Source organism: Drosophila eugracilis, unplaced genomic scaffold, assembly GCF_018153835.1.
Source record: "Drosophila eugracilis isolate 14026-0451.02 unplaced genomic scaffold, ASM1815383v1 contig_649, whole genome shotgun sequence".
In the NCBI taxonomy this organism is placed as follows: Eukaryota; Metazoa; Arthropoda; class Insecta; order Diptera; family Drosophilidae; genus Drosophila; species Drosophila eugracilis.
Window position 1 is genome coordinate 744,114 of NW_024573535.1, and position 22,363 is coordinate 766,476.

At 40.6% G+C, this 22,363-nt stretch overlaps 1 protein-coding gene across 2 annotated transcripts in view; it reads left to right on the top strand.

Moving 5' to 3' along the window:
- LOC108103159 (transcription factor Sp9) overlaps nucleotides 1–16,512 on the top strand; it is a 29,182-nt gene extending 12,670 nt beyond the window's left edge. The window contains exons 2-3 of one of the 2 annotated variants that reach the window (XM_017208541.2): nucleotides 13,069–13,403; nucleotides 13,622–16,512. In XM_017208541.2, the coding sequence (XP_017064030.2) occupies nucleotides 13,069–13,403; nucleotides 13,622–15,290 (2,004 nt within the window). In that variant the 3' untranslated portion in view covers nucleotides 15,291–16,512. Of the gene's footprint in view, nucleotides 1–13,068; nucleotides 13,404–13,606 lie in introns of both variants that reach the window. The other variant, XM_017208540.2, reaches the window with a different exon arrangement.
- Nucleotides 16,513–22,363: the final 5,851 nt, after the last annotated feature.

The following is a 22,363-nucleotide window of genomic DNA, read 5'->3' on the forward strand; positions in this document are numbered from 1 at the left end:
TTGAGCCTTGGTCTCGGTCTCGGTTACGCTCGGCCATCGAAAGCGTTTATCAACCTCAAATTGAAAACTCAAAAATCCAGTCGAGAGTTTTCCCACATTCGTCAGCTTGTCACAGGGCAAGAGAGGGGTTTAGGTAATTGGGTATTGGAAAGATTTTGGGAAACTGCAAACTGAGAGGAAAGCCGAGTCTAAACTGAAGAAAACTGAGAAAATGGCCCCGAGGGGCCAGCAAGTCAAACGCCAGACTCCGGTTGTCTGGTTGAAAATTGTGGGTAATTTTCGGGGTTACCTTCGCCCGGTTAACATTAGCGTGTGTGCAGGTTGTAATTTTCTACTTTGCGCCTGGAAAAACCGAGAAGAAAGCAAAGGGGAAGGAGAAAAAGAGGGGAAACCTTTCAAGAGTCGATCGTTATGGCTATGGATTCCATACGGTGGGCGGGAGGGGGGACTTGTTAACTGCTCATAATGGCCACCAACACCATCACCTAAAAATCGAGCTATATACTGTACTACTGTCACTTCCTAATGGTATAATAAGCTATACTGATACCATCTCTGGTGTTTGTTGCGTTTTGTTAATTAGCCATTTAATGGCCAATAAAACGTTGGCGGCGGCAGCAGCAATAATAATGGCAATGCCATTAGCCAGAATCCGATTCGGATTCGAATTCGGAATCAGAGTCGTTGCCGAAACACGATTTTTGATTTATTGAGTCATTAAATAATAATCATAATTTTCTTGTTTAGCAGCCAATCTATAAAAAGCCATAAAAAACTATCAAAGAAGACGGGCATAAATGCCAAATGTTTGTAAATATTATTTAAATAACTTTTGGGCGATTTGATTGATTATGCGGATGATTTTTATTATTTTCTCTCTAGGCTTAACACCTTCTAAACCACCACCCTCCCCCTGTACCTGTCTAGTTTACACTTGAGACTAACTCCACCGCCTTTGGTTAAATTGAAAGGAGACTGGCTTGGCTCTTAGAGTAAATACAAATGCCTGAAGTCAAGACGATTTATCAAAAAGAACATATATACATAGGTTCGGTGTTAGTCCGGCAGAGCTGGTTACATCTTCAGCTCTCTCAGATTATGAAATTAAAATTTATAAAGACACTAATCGATAGAGAAAGAGTGTGGCGCGGGGCAGCGACTAGCCATCATTAATCAAAGTCAGCCCATGGGCTTTTTGGTAATCTTCGTCGTGGTCACTCCTGGACACACTGTCAACTGGGCAAAGCATTAAAAACTGGGAACTAAAAAACCAAAAAAGAAAAAAATAATACAAAAATAAAAAAAAAAAAGCGAATAAAGAAATCAATAAGTCAAATTGCCAGCTACGGACATGGGCATTTTCATTATTTATTATTAAACGAATTGGTGCAACCTTAACTGCCAAAGCAATTGGCTACCGGTCTTCTGTCCCCCCTTCTCTGGTCTGAAAAGCTTTGCTCAGTTCAGATCTTTCATATAGCATATAGCATCTACCATTTACCATCTCCGATCTCCGGCCATCTTCGACTCCTTCGAGTGCCATTCGAAATGAATATGCAAAAGAGCAGACAACACACAGCGAGAATAAATAAATATAAAATCAAGGGGGGGGAATGGCTGGGGCAGAGGAAATAAAAAACCGGCAGCATTTTGGAGCTGCGGCCCAGACAGCTGGACAAGCCCTCTTCACAGCGGGATAGCGGATGCGGCTATATGGTTATGAAGGAGGGCCAGTAGGAGGGTCTAGAGGAGGGTCAGGGGGCCAGTCCAAGCCAGGCCCCATTCGCTCTTATTTAGCTAATTTAAATGAGCTGCAAACAAGCGGCCATAAAGAAATGAGTGAATGAAACGAACAAGCAATACCCTGTAAAGGTTAAAAAGTTCTTATAAAGTAGCTTCTGATGTATCTTGAAGTTAAAAAAGATCATTCTTAGGGATAGGATCACTAGAGTGGATTTACCTTGACATTGTTTTTAGTTTTAACCTCAACTACAGTTTGGATTAAGTACTTTTCTTACTTTATATTATATATAAATTAGTTTATAATAAACCAAATTTAAAGGGTATCTATATAGCATTGCCAATCATAAGCTGAGAACAAAGCCAAGCGAAAGGCTGAAAGGCGATTTTATGGGGCTGCCTCTTGCAATTTATCAAACATTTTGGGTAGGCGGCGGCAGCAACAACAAATTGATTTGCATAACCAATTATAAACACATTCCGTAGGAGTTGGAACTCCATCAGTCCACATCCACATCCTCCTCCTTGGTCCTCTCCTTCTTGTTCCTTTCCGGATTTCTCTCTCTCTCTGTTTCTGTCCAAGTCTTTTGTTTAACACAAATTGTCGCACTTTAGCAGACCAACAAAGGCCACAATGGAGTTATGAAAATGTAGAAATATCTCTTTATATATCTCTCTATATATATATATATAACAAGCGGATGGACATACTATATCTATCCGATTTATTCCCCATTGACACGAACCGCATTTTGTGCCTGTTTATTTAGCCATTGTAGCTGCTGTTTTTCGCCAGCTTATTTGCTTGGCTAAACTGGCCAGAACACCGATACAGATAATGGCATCGCCTGGCCCACTTAGATATCGCCCGATCGCCCCTATTCAGCTTATATTATAGTGGGATATGGAGCTGTAAAACAAATCTGATTGCACATTGTACAACCATTAAGCGAGTCACGTCAACGACGGGGAACGGCGACCAAATCGGTTTCCACATGACAAAAGTGCATTAGCCAAAAGGTTTTTCAGCTAATAAAGTGGGGAAATTCGTTTTATAAATATTTGTTGTTAATGTTAAATAAGAAATGGGATTTAAGTTTGGGGAAATTACTAAGAAAGTGAGTTAAGAACTTCTTCAACTTATTCCCAAAAGCCATTATCTTAGCTTTTTCTTCCCCCTCATTTTTAGTGGCTCTGGAAATGTATTTCCCTTTTGTAGAACTGGAAAATGCTTTCTATTTGCATTGGATATGAAAACTGTAAGAGGGAAGTGAGGTGTTTGGTGTAGCCCATCACTTATTAAACACTCGTCACTTTTAATTAAAAGTCGCCGCCTGTTCCAGAGAGTTGTTGGCCAAGTCCCGACTATTTGGCCAGGTACGAGTGGTTGTAGTTGCAGTACCAGTAAAGTTATCCAGTGCGGTGGGAGAGGGAGGTAGATAGAGGGGCTGCAGCTGCATGCCACTGCAATTTGCAATTACCACAAACACGCGGCCCAGGAACCAGCAGCAGCAGCAAGCAACATTGCATGGCAAAAGTTTTGCAATTAGAACACTTTTCGCGTGGTTTTAATGATAACACATGGGTGTGTGTGGTGTGGTGTGGTGGTGGGGGAAGGGGGGTATACTGCAGGCCTAGGGGGCGTGGCAGGAAACTAGCTTTTAAGTGTGTCTGCACACAGAAAATGCGCGAAAATTTCGAGTGAAAAACGCTCGAAGGAAAGATTCCTTTTCCTTTTTTTTTCCATTTGAATTTTCTGTTGTTTTAGGCCAACGATGGCATAGTTTCGGAATCAAGTGGAAATATTGTTGGCCCAAAGACAGTCAGCTTTTGTCTTCCATTGTCCTGTGTGTGGTGGTCAAGTGCTAGGCGAAAAGGACAATGGAGATTTCTGGTTATGTTTTTACAAGAACTCTCTCATTAGAGCGCAGATTTAGAGCAAATTTCCTTTGTCTGGGGATGGCAGGGCTAAAAGAGAGAGAGAAGTGTTTGGTGTTTTGTGTTTTGTGTTTTCTTTTGCCTTAAATCAGGCGCTCTGTGCTGGCATTAAAGGATTTACGGGATCAACTGATGGATTTCAGTCAGCTCTCAAGGGCTCTCTCTCTCTCTCTTTATCCCTCTTTTAGCCCTCTCTCTTTCTGACATCCTGCGGCGATAATCACTGGCAGGATCACAGGATCAAACTCTCTCCCCTCTCTATTCCCCTGCAGACCGCTAATTTGTTACAAAAATTGCACATTTCGATGTTCGCGCCATGGGGTCGAGAATCCGTGTCAGTCGGTCGGTCCCTTTTTTCCCATCCCAGCATCCCCTCTATGAGATTTCCTTCCTTTCCTTTTTTTCGTTCCTGGCCCATCCATCACCGCCATTTGGCAGTTGCCTCCTCTTTTTTGTTGCCCTCTCTTTCGCTTGGTGTCTCTGCCCTCTCTGCCTCTCTGTCTGTCATTCATTCAGTGGCGGCCTTGCCCTTTGACCTTCGTCTCCTACAGCGCCATTTCGAGCATTTAGCGGCACTTAGTCCATCAACCCATCTCTTTTAATCCACCCCTCTAATGGTCTCTGTCTGTCTCGCTCGTTAACGTTGTGCGAGAGAGAGAGAGAGAGAGTAAGGAAAAGTACAGTCATCGCAAGAAGAAGTTTGGGATTTTCTAACTTAAACTCCAAATAACTTTTAAGGTTCTTAATTTTTAAGCTATGAAACTTTGGAAATATAAACTTAAAAATATATAGCAACTTGACTTAATTTTTTATTATATTTTTTAACCTTGAAATTATTTAAATTTAAATACAAAATAAATGCAGAAATTGATGTAATTTATGCGCTGGCAAGGCAGACAGACTGAATCAATTGACTCGCCATAAATATCAATATCAATATCAAGTTGGCTTTCAATCAAACTCATTATGCTAATGAAGACACACAGCTGCACACGCCTACACACAGACACACACACAGATACACCACACAGATGCACTGAAACCGAACACAAATGCAAAACGATCGATCGATCGGTGGATGACTAAGTGAGCGAGTGAATCGACGAGCCTAACTTGAGTTCGATACAACTTGACTCTCAACTTGCTTTGGGGAGCTGCTTAACCATCCATCCATACAGTCAACCATCCATCCATCCATCCATCCATCCATCCAACTATCCAACCATTTGAGTGGCCAGTCGCCAGTGGTGGGTACAACATCATCATCGTGATGATGATCGCCAATGCCTGACCATCGACATGAACATCGACAGCTTGCGGCGACGTTTAAATTTGTTCATACTATAAACAAAATGAGCTGAAGATTCTATCTGTTCGTGTAAATATTTGTTAAAATTAAGCTTTCAACTGAAAAGTTTCAAAAAAATTTTAATTCTGCTGCCCTCGTCCTGGTCCATCTACTTTATGATCAGCTCAGATCTATATAGATAGATATCTCCTATCATTCCTGCTGATTGATGGCAGGAGATTGTCAGTTTGTTATAGCTGACAACGATTAGTCTAATAGTTGGTAATTTGATTTTGATTTAAACGATTAACCAGCGAGTGATCATTAGAGATCAGAGATGCCATAACTTGGGAATGGCAATCGGGCCATTGTTGTGGGCCCGCTAATTTGTCAGTTTGATTGCAGCGATCGCTGATCTCGCACATGAGGTGGCTGTGTGATCACAGATCATAGAATTAAATACGTTTTAATGGGCTTAAGTGGTGACAAGTTGGGAGAGAAAAGGCTATTTAAGCTTTAGGTATCTTTAGCTTGGAAAACCTTTACCCTTTTACCCTCTTCTCTAGTTTAGTATACCTTTCTAAAGGGTATTCCTGCTTCGTCTAAGCCGCGCTTGTTAATCAAAATCGCCAACAAATTTTGTTTGCATTTTTAATGTGTTTTTCTGTGTTTTATTTTTCTGGCTTGCTTAAATATGCTGCTGCTGCCTTTGTGGCCTGTGGCAAATGTTTTGTCTTCATTTCGTGGTGTGGCTGTATAGTTTTTTTTTTTTTTAGTTTTTTAGCTTTTCTGTTATTTTATTTCTGTGTTTTTTTCGCAAATTAGCCTGCAGACATGGCCAGACATGCAAACCTTATATAGAGAGAGGGGGGGGCTCTCCGACTAGCCGGAGAACAACACCTCAGCGAGCTGCGCACATAATTCAATTAATTTGATTTAATTGCCGCAATGAAAGCGGCGCATAAATTGCATAAATTAGCCACGAACTGAGCAATGCACCGGCAATTAAACGACCACATCAGAAAAATCTTTTCTACTCTCAGCTAAAAACATTCTCAATAGATTGTTGTTATTCTTTTTATAGCTTAGCTTAGAGCTTCTTTTATGCCCTTAAAAATGCCAGCCAATTGGCAGCTCCACCCCGTTTTAAGGGCCTTCTATAAAAGAACCCCCTTTTGCTTTAGAGGGTTAAAATGTGAGCTCACTGAAATATCTTTTATTGTTGTTTTTTGTTGTTGTTTTTTGCCAGCTAATGACGTTGCAAATTTGTGGCCAATGTTGCTGTTGCCTGTCAGCGTTTATTTTGTTTGCAGTTTCCCCGCCACGGCGGGCCCTTCCCCCTTTTCGACCAAATAATCCCCACAAATGTGCTGAAAGTTGTGAGTTTTATGAAGTTTTAAGCAGGCTCTAAGTGTAATGCGAGTTGAACACGTCAACAGGGGAAGTGCTGCGGTCCGGGCTGAGGAAATGTGTGAAGGAGTCAAGGATGTGGTGGGTTAATGTTAGCAGCAAAGGGTGTGGGCTATCGGCTAAGAGGTTAAAAGATGGCTGCAGGGGTTTCGAAAAGTCAATTTGCGGTGCCTAGGTGCGGAATACAAAACCAAATTAAGTTGAGCAAAATCGTTGAGGTTGATTAGTAATTATATTAATTTAAGTTCAAAAATCTTAAGAAATGATTTTTTAAATATATTATTTAAAGAGTTTAAAGGTTAAAAGAAGAAACTAAAAGACAAAAAAGGCTTAAAAATAGAAAACTTTTAACAAAAATCTCACCTCAAGGTGGTAGTTAGTCAGTTTATTAAAAGGACTTCTTAATTAATATATAAATTCTTATTTTTAACCAAACTCAACACTTTTCCTATATCTTAACCCCTTTAATTATTTAATTATTAAACAAACTGGAGTCTAAGGCTCTTATGGCAAGCCCTGCTCCTCCAGCTAACCCCTTTCTTGTGGCTTTCAGCTACCACCCCCCAGAAAAGCCTTTTGGAAATTGAAAACATAATCAACCCCAATTACTTGGCCTGCAACCTGAACTTAAACACCCAAACAGGCCAAAGCACTCACCAGAAGTTCGGGTTCAAATTAATTGCAATCCGAGGCACATTAAATGTGACCCGTTTCGAGGGGTCTCTTGGCCATAACGAAAATCTAGAATGTCATGTGGCTCTAATGAGTGGTCAGTTAATCATGATATACAGTGAGGGCGGTGGGCGTGACAGTTGGCCCCCTTTAGAAGGAAGGGGTGGTGAATGAAAAAAGCAGCCAAAAACCAAATGAACAGCAAAGTGGAAGAACATCAAATTAAAGCATTTCCTAAATTAAAATCTTATAAACGAAAGTCTTCTCCTTTTACACACTCGTTGAGATGCCTCTCTTTCTTGCTTTTTAGTGGCATCTCTTTCACTTTTCCCCCCCCTCCTCTTCTTATTGCCGCACATTAAAGACACTTTAATGCACTTCATCAATTTGGGTTATGACTCCACTTCGCCTTCAGACGAATCTCTCAGTTCGTAATTATCAGGGCCAGAACCGAAATCGAAGTTAATATAGAAAGGGATATACTCTACATTATTTCCAGATTAAAAATGTTTATAAAAATATAAAGAAAATCTTAAGTAGTAAAGATTTATATAGTAAGACGAAGCTTAGTTAATTTTCGAAATATTTTTAGCAAACTAGAAAGGAAAGGAGGGTATTCATAGATCGCTTAATCCTTCAAGCCATTTCGCTTCTGCTCTTTCGATATTTTTTTTTAATTTTTCAGAAATTTCTCAAAAAATAATAAATAATAAAAAAGCAGCAACGAGGCAGCAGCAGATAAGGAGGGGGAAGGGGAAAGGAATATAACGCACAGGCGAAGAAGGATGAAAAAATAATAATAAAAATTATGATGAAAAAGTCTGGAGCTTTGGAAGAAGAAACTCCATTAATTTTTGCCCGGCTACTTCGGCTGCTCCGCCGTTTTTGGAGCGTCATTGTTAATGAGTTTTCGTGTATGGCTTACTTATGGGCTCTCAGGTTCAGGTTCAGTTCAGTGTGGCTCTGGCTCTGAGTTCCAGGAGAGGTCCAATCGTATGTGTCCGGCTGAAGATCCTCGGGTGAGAGGAGCTAAGGACCAGTTCCAAGGAACTCCCGGCCCAAGACAAAGTTGACTACTACGACTACTACTACTACTACTACTGCTGCTGCTGCTGCTGCTTCTGCTGCTTCTTTTTAATAAACTTCTGGGACAGAAGCGACTCGGTTCCCACGCTGCTTTTAATTTGCGAGCCTCTTGCGCTCTCCTTCAGAATCAGAATCAAAGCCATTAGTTTACACTTTACATGCTAATGGAAGGATGAGGGTCTGGTCTGGACTGGATGTGTCTGGTCTGGTTTGGTCTCTGGTCTCTGGTCTTTGGTCTCTCGTCTCTGGTCTTTGGTCTCTGGTCTTTCATCCTTTTGGTAGTTTGAAAGCAGCGGAGTGCCTCGAGCCCTGCTCTTTTGTGGCTTCTGAATGGCGGAGTTCTGCAGCCGAAAATAAAAATCAAAACCAATGAACTTTTTTTAATTGCCTATGAAAATTGTATCTCCTCTGTGGCTCCTTACCCCAGAGATTCTCCAAGCGTTTCTCCAGCGTATTCGGTAGCCTTCTCCTCACTTCGCCAGAGACCGCAATTTAAAGTTTCTTTTTATATTCGCGTTGCGCCGTTTTATGTTTTCTTGCGTTTGTTGTTTTATTTGCATTTTGGCGCCGGAGTTTTCAACTTTTTTTTCCTTCTTTTTAGTTTTTTTTATAAAAATGTTTTGAAGTGGCAGGGGGGAAGGGGGTTCCTTGGCTGATGAGTAGCGGCCTTTCACACACAGTGTGCCACAAAGTTTGGGGATTAGCTGACTCGACGGATTAGCTGAGATTGATTCCCGGGCTGATGGATGGCGATAATTGTCGGCTTCGATTGCTGATTTTTACGGGGCCTTTTTTTATGGCGGAGAAAACTCATCAGGAGTGCAAATGGCAGCGATAATTGGAAAAGACTAAAAAAAAACTGGATACAGTAACTACCTTGGCCAGTTAGAAAAGTGTAGAATTATTTTTTAAGAATTTAATAGGAATTCTTTATGGCTGATAATTGGAAAAAATATGATTTTTTATTGCCATCTCTGGCAGTGGCAGAGTCTTTAATATTTATTTTATGTTTTTTAAGTAAGAGAATGTTTTCTTAATGAGTTGAAAGTTACTTTAAAAATATTTTCAAATATTTAAGCTAATATTTTATTACTTTTTGGGAGTATAATGAATGGGAAACAAGTCTTAAATTTAGTTTTAGATTGAAAAGGAGACATCTTTTGGCTATAAACTGGAAGTTCAGCTAAGGAAAAACACCTTTAAGTTATAAACAGTACCTTATGCCTTATCCCGCCCAAACTAGATCAGCAATTAGTAATGCAGATCAGGGAGAGATATATGTACATATATACCCCTTATAGACCCGCCTTGATCCACCGACTCCACGGCGAATCGCCTTTCAATGTTTGGCACACTGGCACCCTAGGTGGCGCCACTTGGCGCCAGTCCAGTCACCAAGACCAACGATCCCAGCGGCAAATTAGCCACTGCAACGCCTCCACCCCAAAAGGGAATCGGAATTGGGAATAGGAATGGGAATAGGAATAGCTATAGAATAGGCATCGATATCCATTAGATATATGGCCTACAATGCAAACTGATGAATAATGAATTGGTTTTCGGGAACGACTTCAAACGGAAAGCGACGTCGACCACAACGAATTTAGATTTTTCACATTTTTATTGTTGTTTGCCGACACGGCGATGCAACAGAGTGCATCTCCCACTCTCTCTCTCTCTCATTTTGTTTCTATTTCCCTGTCTCTGTCTCTGATTCTATGGCACTTCGATTCTCTACGGCTTTTCCCCGGGCTCATTGTAAATCATTAGCGACGACACCTGCTGTGAAAATTATGACACCGCCTCCGATTGATGTGCCCAACTTGTTGCCGAAAGGAAAGGCGATGGGCGATGTTTGGTGGGAAAGAGAGAGAGACAGAGGTGTATTGGGCGAGCGGAAAAGAGACAGGAGCTGAGGTAGATAAAAGGTGAGGAACCTGCAGCGCCATTTGCTGATAGCGCCCGCTGTGAACTCGATGCCGGGGCATCCGAATCGGAATTGGACTTGGGAACTGGGAGTTGGTCATTGTATGTATGATACCTCTTCCTTCTCCTTCTCATCCATGGGACATCACCTGCTGTGTTGACCAAATTTGTTTAGCTCGCGCCTTTTGAAGATATCCCCTTCCCTCATCTGATCGCCTTTTGTGGCTCCGAGATTCCCAATGTCCACCTTTGCTAAATGACATTCAACTGCATTAATTAGGCCAACTGCAAAGACCTCCTAAGGTGGCCAAAAACAAGAAGAAGCAGGAGATGGCTGGAGGGTAAAGTTGCTATAAAATCAGTTTAAGATTATCACAGATTTAGAATCAAGGAAAGATTTCAATTAATAACTTTTTCATGGCTTGATTTTCTGTTACTTTTTTATGTTCTTTACAAGGCAAAAAGATAAATTTTCTTATAGGGTAATGTATGATCCACCTACATATCATCTTTGTGACCCAAAACCTTTTTCGAGGCCCGCCAATCAAAACAGGCTGATCGATTAATCAAATCGGGTTGCATTTTAATTTGGCCCAGACTCCTCTGGCTGGCTAACTGACCAACTGACTAACTAACTGACTGACTTGCCTGCCCCGATATCATTTTGTATAATTTATCCAACACACACACACACACACACACACACAGAGAGAGAGACTGGCACAACGGCCATTACTCATACGCGCAGTTGCACGACGTTGAAATTGCTCCAATTAAGTGTGTGCTTTTTTTCGGCCTGGCTTTGGGTTTTGTTTTCCTTTTTGCTCCCTCGAACTGAGAGGCCAATGTAGTTCGGTGGCTGGATATCCAGATATCCAGATATACAGAGATCTGGAGACCTCACGATTTGAATGGGTGATGTCATTAGGCTGCCAAAGCACCTGTCCGATGTCGGGGATGAGCGGACTTGCAATTGAAAAAGCGGCAGCGACATAAACGTGCCACAACAGAGATACATACGGAAATGCTATATATATATAGATAGGTGGGCGGTTGTAAGGGGGATTCCCCAGCCGCCTGGCCGCCTCTCAATTTCTGGAGTGGCCAATTACTGGCCGAAATAGCAGCTTCCGCGGAGGCTCTCTGATCCCGATCTCTGGCTGATTGCTGGTTGCCAAAGCAATCCACATTGCTGCCACTGCCATAGCAATGCACCACTATAAAACTGCTGCACCACCACCCCCCCTGACCAAATCGCCAACGAAAACGGTAAAAGCTCGAAACTAGGCAACTGTAAATCGGCCGACTGCGAGTCAGTAAACTATTAACTTAATTTTTTTGGACAACTCGACGAGGCCACGACTACTGGGCAATGGCCAGAATGCACTGAGAGGAATGATTAGTTGGAAGTTAAAATGAAAATAGGGGGAAAAGCTGTGTTAGAAGATGGAAAATGTTTAGATTTTGTTAAGATTTTGAAGATTTTCTTGAGGGAAAATTCAAATTTAACTTGGAAAACGCTAAGAACTTGGGCTAAGCTTAAAATAGTGACTGGATTTAAATATTTCTTACATTTTTTATATAAAATAAAACATAACTAAAGCAAAAAGCAATAATAAATAAGAATTATCCAAATAACAACCTGCAATTATTGGCAGGAGAAAAAATTCAAATTGACTCGTTTCCCAGTTAATCGATCGATTGCCGATTAATTTCGGATCAGTGTATATATATGGCATATCGGAGTGCTTGATTGAACAACTTTTACCGTATTGCCAAAGTTGTTCAACTTGTTGTTGACAATTCTGCCGTTGTTGCTGGCTGCCGTGACTCTTGCTTGTCTTTTTACCAACTTTGTTGGCTGCGGCCAAAAACTCAAGTCAGGCAGCTGCTGGCAGGCATGAAATGTGTTTGACGAGGATCAGAGGCCACAGATTGGGTGAATCCTTGCTCTACAGAAATCCTCGACCTTCGTCAAGCAGCCAGCAATTTCGTGAGAGAGAGACGAGGAAAGAAGAACAAGTGCCGGCGAGTAGCCGCTAGACAAAAAGCGGAATTGAAAATTAGTTTTGGCCAACGACGGGACAATAAGGAATCCCCCGAACCAGAGCCAACTTTTAATGACTTCCTTCCAAAACGCAGTTCTCGATTATAAATGTCTGTGGGAAAAACAAGAACTTGATGTAGTCGAACGGTGGATACTCTCTAAACTGAGTTTTGTGGTGAAAGAAGAAGTTTTTCTAACTTAAAATTCAAAAAATCTGAAAATAAAAAAGCAAATTTCTAAAAAACTTTAATATTTTCTATAAATATTGTATATATTTTAGGCATATTTAAATTCAATTTTATGTTTCTTAAACCCTTTCCCTTAGCCCGCTTAACCCCTTTTGGCCAAAAGAGTATCCCCAGAAGACCGTAAAAACGCGGCTCATTCGCAGCTCTGAAAGGGAATTTCAGTTTTGATTTACGTGGCGAATTAATTTTGTGGGCTGGTGTTCGCTCCTTGGCCCGCAGCTTGCCCTTTTGGCCCCCTTCCTCAGACAGACATTAGAAACCGTTGGCCGAAAAAACAAAGCCAAAGCCAAAGCCAAAGGCAGGAAGCGAAATTGAGCCCGACTAATTCGCATTTAAGTAATTTGCAAATTCGCGCGAATGGCTGTTAATTAAGAAATGCAGGCTTTCCCTTGGGAAAGGTTTGCTAGAAAGGTTTAGTTTTGGGTTAAGTTAAATGTAGTTTAAGATTGGAATATAGATTTAAGATATATATAACAGATATTATATAGAAGGAAAGAGACTTTCTTAACATAAATTGATCTTATTTGATAAACCAGAACTCGCTTTCTTAGTAAAGTTTGCAATTTATCATTTAAAAAATCTTTAAAAATATTTTTAAAATATTTACAATAAAGAAATTTAATAATTTTACTTTAAAAAGTAAAATTCATTAATTTTTAACTAATTTTTAACATTTTTTATTTAACTTTCATATATTTTTTGTACACTTTCAGGACCATCCCAGTTTGAGGGGAACTCCTCTGGCCATGCTGGCCGCCCAGTGCAACAAGCTCTCCAACAAATCCCCGCCACCGCTGGCCGACGCCGCTGTGGGCAAGGGCTTCCATCCGTGGAAGAAGAGTCCCAATTCCCCAGCAGCTGGCTCCAGTGGTGGCTCCTCTGGCGGCGGCGGCGGTGGTGGTGGTGGCGGCGGTGGCAGTAGCGCTGGCCAACATTCGCCCTGCGCCATCTCAGCGGCGAGTTCGTCGAGCTCGAGTGGATCGAGCGGAGGACAGTCCTCCAGGAGTCTCTCCTCCAGCGCCAGCACCATGGTGAACATCACAGCTAGGTAAGCAGACAGGCGGCGCACAGCGATCTGCTGAGGATTCCCCAGGTTGGAGGTGGGTGAATGAGCTTAGGCTATGAGCTAGCATACCCTAGAAGATCCTTTGAGAACCATTTAACCCATCCATCCTTATGGGAATCCCCGGCGGAGAGCTGTGCGCGGACAGCCGCAACAGCTGGCCCTATACGACTCGCGAGTAATTTCAGCATCTATCCTTACAGTCGCCCCCTGGCCTCCTCCTGTGCGGCGGTGGGCGGGGGCTCCTCCGGCTCCTCCTCCTCCGCCTCCGGATCGCAATCATCCTCCTCGGCCTCCGCTGTAGCGGCTGCCTATGGCGGGGATCTATACTTCCCGAACACCTCGACCTCCAACATGGACAACCATCATATGCATCAGGGTCTCCTTGGTAAAGTGGAAGCCGGTGCGGCCGCCTTTGGTGGTGTCTATTCCCGTCATCCCTACGATTGGCCCTTCAATGCGGTTACCCACAAGGAGGCGGCCAGCGTGAATTCCGGTTGGTGGGACATGCACAGTGCCGCCGGATCCTGGCTAGATATGGGTGGTGCCGGCATGCACTCCACGATGGCCAACTATGCCAGCGAGAACTACAGCTCCGCTCTGAGTCATTCGTTGCTGGGATCGGGACAGCATCTGCTGCAGGATACGTACAAGAGCATGTTGCCAGGTCAAGGAGTTGGCGTTGGTGTGGGCGTGGGCGTTGGTATGGGTGGTTTCTCCCTACCCCATAGTTCGCCATCAGCGGCGGCGGCAGCTGCTGCAACAGCGGCAGCAGCAGCAGGTGGTTCGCCACAAGGTGGTTCCCCATCGACACCATCACCCAGATCCCAGAGACGTTATGCTGGAAGGGCCACCTGCGATTGCCCCAACTGTCAGGAGGCGGAACGTTTAGGACCCGCTGGGGTACATCTGCGGAAGAAGAACATCCATTCGTGTCACATACCTGGATGTGGCAAGGTCTATGGAAAGACTTCGCATCTGAAAGCTCACCTGCGGTGGCACACCGGCGAGCGTCCCTTCGTGTGCAACTGGCTGTTCTGCGGCAAGCGTTTCACACGCTCCGACGAGCTGCAACGGCATTTGAGGACGCACACCGGCGAAAAGCGCTTTGCATGCCCCGTGTGCAACAAGCGCTTTATGCGCAGCGACCATTTGGCCAAGCACGTGAAGACGCACAATGGCACGGCCAATCACCAGGCCAATGGCCATGGTGGGCTGAAGAAGGGCTCCTCGGAGTCGTGTAGCGACTCAGAGGAGGCCGCCAACCAGTCGGGCGAGTCCAACGGGCTGGGCGGCGTGGGCAGTGGCCCTCAGACGGGCGGGGCCGGTGGCGGCGGGGGTGGCGCTAGTTCTGGTTCGGGATCGGTATCTGGATCGGTAACCACCGGAGCGGGAGGTGGTTCCTCTGGCAGTTCCAACTCCAATTCCAATTCCGGTGGTTCGAGCGGTTCCGTTTCCGGTTCTGGCAGCCATCCCGGCACCCCGACCTCGCTGCACGCGCACAGCGCCAATGGCACGTCCAGCAGCCTGCTGGGCGGCGGTCTGCACCTGGCCACGCCGCACCAGATGGTCGCCGCGGGCGGTTCGCCGGTGATGCTCCACCAGCAGCAACAGCAGCAGCAGCAGCAGCAACATCAACAGCAACAGCAACAGCAGCAGCAACATCAACAGCAGCAGCAACATCAACAGCAGCAGCAACATCAGCACCACCAGCAACAGCAGCAGCATCATCATCAGCAATTTGGCCAGCAACAGCATCCCCATGCCCACCACCTGCACCACCATGCCCACCACTCGCACCACCTGGCCACCGGTGGCTCACCCGGTCTGGATCCCAGCTCTCTCGTAGATATCAAGCCACCCATGGTTTGAGGTTCGCTGGGACCCTTCCTGTTCACCAACTAAAGCAGCGAATGGGTTCCACACCTTGACTACACCATACACTATATACTATATACTATATATATGCATATATCATTACCGATATCATTTCGATCTAAAGCTATCTTGCGGTTGTACATATAGCCAGCAGATGTCTGTACATATTCAAAGAGCCCGCTCTATGTGTCTATCGCGCTAATCCCAGCACTAAAACTAAAACTAAAACTAAACAGAAATATACAAATATATATATATATATATCTGAGGAGTATATATATATATATATTGCTTATAGCCTATTTGTAGAGTAAGCCATTTTCTAGAATATCTAGTTGTCCCCCATAGAGAAAAGCAGAGCGAGAATACTTTTTTTTTTGATTTTTTTTTACTAGCCCTATGGATATGTAATTTTTTTCATAGCTTCTAAGAATTATATAACGACATTAACCAAGAGACAAGCTTCGAGCACCACAAAAACAAAACCTAAAAAAAAGAAGAAGAACAACAACAGAACTTAACAATTATGCAATTCTAAAATATATTTAAAATAAAATATAAATAAATATAAATATGGATATTGAGAGGGGGGGGAAGATCATAAATATATTTCTAGTCCAATTATGAAGTGTGAGCGAACCAAAATTGTAAAGAAAAACGAAAGAAAACAAAAGAAAAGTAAAGAAAAGAAAAGAGAAGCAAAAAAAAGAAAAGTAAAGTAAAGAAAAGAAAAGAAAGTGAAAGTAAAAACTTAAAGAAAGGCAGAGGGGGAAGGATCTAGAATCTAGCCCTTGTAAGTTAGTACATGTCCCTCATTTATTTTTGCTAAACCCAACGGACGAGGAGGTTCGTCCTCCGGCGGTTATCTTAGATGCTAGTGCTTTAATCGAATCCCAACTACCATAAGAAGGAAAAGGAAAGGCGGAAAACTGAAAAGGAAAAACTAAGAAGAACCCAAGCTAAACCTAAACTAAATGTGTTTTTGTTGTTTTATTTGAACTTAGGCTTAGAGCAAGATAAACTTAGATACTTAGCACACACACACACCAACACACACACCAACACACACACACAAACAAACAGCACGAATGCTAAATGGGATTTGGCCAATCCTACGGCATCAGCAATTATTATCATCTTCGATTACTTTTTTTTGTCTATGTAAATTAATTATTTAAAATACGAATAAACTATTTAAATTTCATTCAAAAATAAATGTAAAACCAAACGTTTTTTCTCTCTAATTTATAATTCACTTTCGAGTAGCAAAAAAGGGTGTTAGGGGGAATCCCTGAAATCAATTTGCTAAATCAATCTTTGTATCTTTGTATCTGCAAATAAGCGTAAAATATGTTCATCTGATTGAGGGTGGACTTTTGCTTTTGGATTTTGGGGATGCTGACGAACTGCTGGACTTCCTGTTCCTCTAACCACCCATCCAGGCCGGATTCTCATCTGGTCGTTAACGACTTTTAACGCTCTCTCAATCTCGGCTAGAAGGATGCTAGCAGGGCCAAAAGGTCGACCCTAATGTCCTGATATCCTCATGATGATGTGTGTGTGTGTGTGTTTGGGTGATTTAAATTTTATTACCATGGCCCCATGGACACCCTCGCAATCGGAATACTCTGGAACAGATTGCCCGTCAAGTGGGTGCAGATTGTTCCTTCCATCCACCCCCCTTTTGCAAGTGGATTAAGCTGCGCAGTTATTTTCCCGCCGTTTTGCCCGCTGCTGTTTTGACAGGGGTGTGGTCGCCCGGGGGGGGCAAAAACAATTTGCCAGGGCAATGAATTCAAGATTCGAATGAATAAGGTTTTTGGCTTCTGGCCGATATGGGAGACGTCGAGAGGGCTCTCTACGACGGGGGAGTATTAATGGAAAGCCCAAGTCCTGGCTGCTCACTTAAAGCATTTGCAGGACCATAAGGACTTAATGTGGCTGTGATAATGGTTTGTATATGGAACTGTGGTTAAACTAGGACTAGAAAGACATTAGGAACTAGGGATATGAATAAGAGATTTGCAATGTTTATAAATAAAGGAGATAATGTTAATATTACTTTAATATTAGGTTGTCAAAAAAGTCTTGCGGTATTTTCGGTAGTTGGCGCTGAAAGCGCGTAGTTCTTGTTTTATTCGTCGCATCAGGTCATACTATACCTTTTTGGAAAGCTAATTTCAGGCGCTAATTGATTGATTTTATTGATTGTCTTTTCTTTTAAGTCATTCGTGAGTTATAGCCTCGCAATCATGGAGCAAAATAAAGAGAAAATACGGCATATTTTACAGTACTTCTACGATAAAGGCAAAAATGCATCTCCAGCCGCCAATAGAATTTGTGCAGTTTATGGACCCGATACAGTTTCCATTTCCGCCGCACAACGATGGTATCAACGTTTTCGTTCTGGTGTAGAGGTGGTCGAAGATGCGCCACGCTCCACGCCAATAGGGAAGCGAGCTTCTATGAGAGGGGCATTAAGAAGTTGGCATCTCGTTGGGAACGCGTCATCGAACAAAACGGCGCATATTTGACTTGAATCATCAGCATTATTGTAACCAATTTTATACCGCAAGACTTTTTTGACAACCTAATATTGCTTTTAGAAAAGTTTTTCAAGTGGAAAAGTTATTGCCTTAAACTAGGTCTTTAACATCAATCACTGAACAGTATTTAAAGCAAAAAATATCTTTAAAATTATAAATAAAATATTATTTCTTATTCTGCGTTTAAGAAATATCTTTAAAAATTAACAGTAAACAATATTTAAGGCAAGAAATATATTTAAAAATCATAAATAATATTTTATTTCTTGTTTTGTAGTTAAAAAATGTCTTTAAATTTTGGCAGTAAATAATAAAAAAATCAGAAAAATCTTTAACATTTTAAACAAATAACATTAAAATCTTAAAATAGATTTAAATTTCTTTTAATTAGTTTAATTTTGTACTTAAATATATTAAGATGTTAGAATAATTAGGAAATCAGCACCAGAAAACAAGTTAAAAGACCAATTTTTAAGATCAGTGTTAGGTGTTTTAATTTTTTATTACATTTTTTAAATTATTTTCAAAAATCATCTTTGCTAAAATATGTAAATTTTTAACTATGATTAGGGGTTCCCTTTAATAATTTTGTGGAATTCTAGAAACAAATTTACAACCTCTTAAAATTACTTTATATTGCATGGCAGACTTTCTAATACTTAAAGCCTTAAATGCCTTAAAAAATGCCTTAAAAATTAGTAAAAAAAAATATCTATAATATCAAAAACTGTATTAATTAGGCTTTAAATATTCCATAAACTCTTCTAGTCTTACATAATTATAGTTAACATAAATCAAACGCAATTTAAAGTGGATTTTCCTCGAATGGAACTCAAGTGCGGTAAACTAAAGTGAGGCAACTCTCTCTTCCTCCTCTCAGACTCCTTGGAATCTTTGACTCCTGTTTTCTGGGTATTGTGTGTCACATGGTAGCCGCATCCCGCTGGGCAACTCATCCCACTGCACCCACTCCCCCTTAACAGCCCCCTCATGCCAGGCCACAGCAGGATTCAGATTTCAAAAGAGTGCCAGAGCAAGTTGTAAATTAAAATAATGAAAAATACAAACACAGAGTGAAAAAAGAGATAGCTAGCGACATAAAACAAAGGACAGGACATGCGTTTGGCATCGGCTTGCAAAGGACATGGGCTGCCTGTAAATATATATAATATATATATATATATATAGTCTTGTAGTGGGTATAGGAGACGAGAATAAAACTGAATAAATCAGAAGAAGAGCCCAAGGTAGTGGCTGCAGTTGAGTGGGGAAAAGAGAGAGAGAGAGTTTGAGACGATGATAAACGAGCCACTCTGCGGCGCTGACAAAATCATTAGCAGCCAACTTTAATTAAAATATGATTTTCATGATTTTCACACATTTGAGCGGAGTTAGGCGCCAGCAATGGGATCCTCATCAGGGCCACTCCCATTTCCAGTTCCCTTTCCCTAATTCCCAAATCTCTGAAACCAAAACCCCAAAGAAAGTGTCAACGCTGAGATGCCATTGGTATCTCAGGAATCTTTTAATGCTTGCCACGCCCCCACCAGCCCCCGGTTCACAAATCTTGTTCACACATTGTTTTCATTAAGCAAAAAAATGAAACGCGCACGGAAAATATTTGTATACCCTGTAAAGAAATCGTTTGAATATGGGTATGCTAGACTATAGAGTTAGGAAGAAGTTAAGAAGAAGTTTCTTACAGAGATTTATATTGAATATATAGGTTTTAGGAACTATCTTTTGATATCAAAGATTAAACTTAGTAAGTTGAATTCTTCTTGTCCGTATAAGAAAGAGTTTTTATCCTACAAAAATTCTGGAATATTTATAAAGGGAGATTGTATCACTTGCAGAAGTATAAAAGATTTTAGTATTATAATTTTATATGGCCAAAATCCAAGACTGAATTTAGTAACTTTTTAATAACTTAGTAAGTAACTTTGATAAGTTTGTCCGTATGGCCAGTGTTACCCTCTTACTTTTTTGAAGAATATCACAGAGAGATTATATCACATGTCAAACTTTATTAGTTTAAAGAATCACCTTTTTATATATACACAAAATCCCAGATTGAAATGATTGATCAACAATCATTGATCATTGGTTTCATGTCCGTAAAAGTGTCCGTTTGAATATAAACTACCAAAAACTAAATATTTATTTACTGAAATATTAAAACTACTAACTATGAATGGAAATCAATAAAAAATCTTTCAGAACTCTTTTAGAAACATAATAAAAATCCACATAAAACCCAATTTTAAGTTAAAAGCCAGCAAAATTTCTTAACTAAAAAGAAAATTCATGAATTTAACATTAAAATTGTTAAACTCTTTCATATAAATTACGTATATTACAGGGTATCTGTCAAGTCTCTACCCTTCATCCCTATAATTCCAATACATAGTCGCTGTCTGAATGGAGACTCCGTGATTTGGAGTTGCTGAAGTTGTTTGGAGCCTCGCCGTTGTCAAGTTCTTTCGACATCTGTTTGCATTTGACACGATTATTTATGTTTATCGCGCGTTAAATGCGCCCTATTATCAGCATAATAATCGTAATTAAAAGCCAACTAATTTATGGCAGTGATTTATGCCGCGCTCTCCCCTCCTCCCTTCTCCTCTCATGGATTCCTGGCATTCCCGATGGCATTTCCCTACTTCTCCTCCTCCTTCTCTTGGTTCCTTCCACTTTCCTTCCTTCCACATACCAATAAATATACTCGTATTCTCAACTTTTTGAGTTCTCAATTTTTGGTCTGGCACTGCGCAATTCGGTTATATCCCGCTGGGCCAGGATAACCGACCAAGCCAAGGATACCCGCTGGGTGTTTTAATCTCATTAACTGTCGACGCGATTTCAACGCTCTTTCCCTCTACCCTCTCTTTTATATTCATATATTTATGGTCTCTACTGTATATTTCATCTGCGACCTTTGATTACAAATGTTGTGTGGTCGCTGTTGTTGTTGTTGTTGTTGTTGTTGTTGTGGCTGCAATAACATTTAAACAAATTGCATTTGTTATCCTGCGGTTTCTATTTTTCATAGTCCGAGGAGGGGTTCGCCTGCTTGCTCTTTCCTATGTCATAGCTTGCGAGAAAATGTGGCTAAATGTCATGAAAAGTAATGGAAATCGATGGAGGATTATAGGTATGTCATTGGAAAATTAGGTTTAGGTGGGGGTCACCTTTAGATGTGAACTTTTTAAAATATTGATTTTGCCTTAGCTTATATCGTCTGGAGTAAATATTAAACATACTTCCATATCTCAAGTCATTAATTAATATTTTTCGGCATAAAAAACTGAACATCGAATTCGTAGGTTTAATGTTAATGTAATTTTACTTTAATTAAGCTTAAGCTTAAAACATAATTGTAAGTTTTAAACCTTAAAGTGCAAGGATTTTCCAACTTTAAAATCAGTTTCCAATTGATAAATCTCTTGCCTTAAGAAAAGGAAAGTTTTGGATCAACTTTGGACCACCTCAAAGCAAATATTTAAAAAATATATCTTAAATGAGTTTTTAAAAACTAAACATCCACAAAATAATATTTGTAATTTATTGTATTTTAGATAAAAAAAAAAACAAAAAACATTCAGAAGTTTAACATTTTAAAGTCTGAATCTGCTTAGTTTGTTTATTTATTAAATTTACAAATTTTTTCTTAAATTTTAAGCTGAAAGAACGGATGAGTTCAGCCATAGCTACTTAGCCTTTAGACTGGCTTAAAGTTCTTTTCATATTCATTTCATTTTTTCGACTCTATATTCTAATATAATATAAATTATGTATCTAATAAAGGTAATTTCATGTTCTTCTTGTATTTTATATCATTTTATTTTCTCTTATCATACCTTATTATAGGATGCTAGCTACATTTGTTTCTTTCAAGGAAATCAAGTAAGTTATTGAAAATGTTGGCTGAAGGATTGAAAAGGAAAGACTTGAGGTTCTTATTTGGAATGGAGATTCGAAGTTCCACTAAGATATGGCTTAATGTCATTGGATGCCAGTTTCAAAATCTGATTTGGTCTATACAAATGAGTAATTTTGATATGGCCCAATCGTAATCTGAAAATTCTTCTTTGATCTTGTCTTGACAATTGTGATATTTCCTTATATTATGCGTAGTTGGTGATATTAAGTTGATTACTGCTTCTGTTTTGGCACCAACTGTGAAGAAAATTACTATATATTCCTGTTTTAAGTATCTAATTTATATCAAAACGATTAACATTTTGACAACATTTTTAAAGGTGATTAGATTGCTTTGTTTACGGAGTCATCAGAGTCATTAACAATCAGAAAAGTTATTAACTTTTATTATTAAAAAAATGAAACCAAAACTTTTAAATCTTTCTCACTTTTAACTTAGAATCTGTTAGGTCTTATAATAGGTTTTGGAAAGTTGAAAAACTGAATCAATATAAGAAATGTTTCATAAAAATAATTAAATAATAAAAATATTTCAATATTTGATTCAAATAAGTTCTGGATTTAAGTCAATGGCACTAG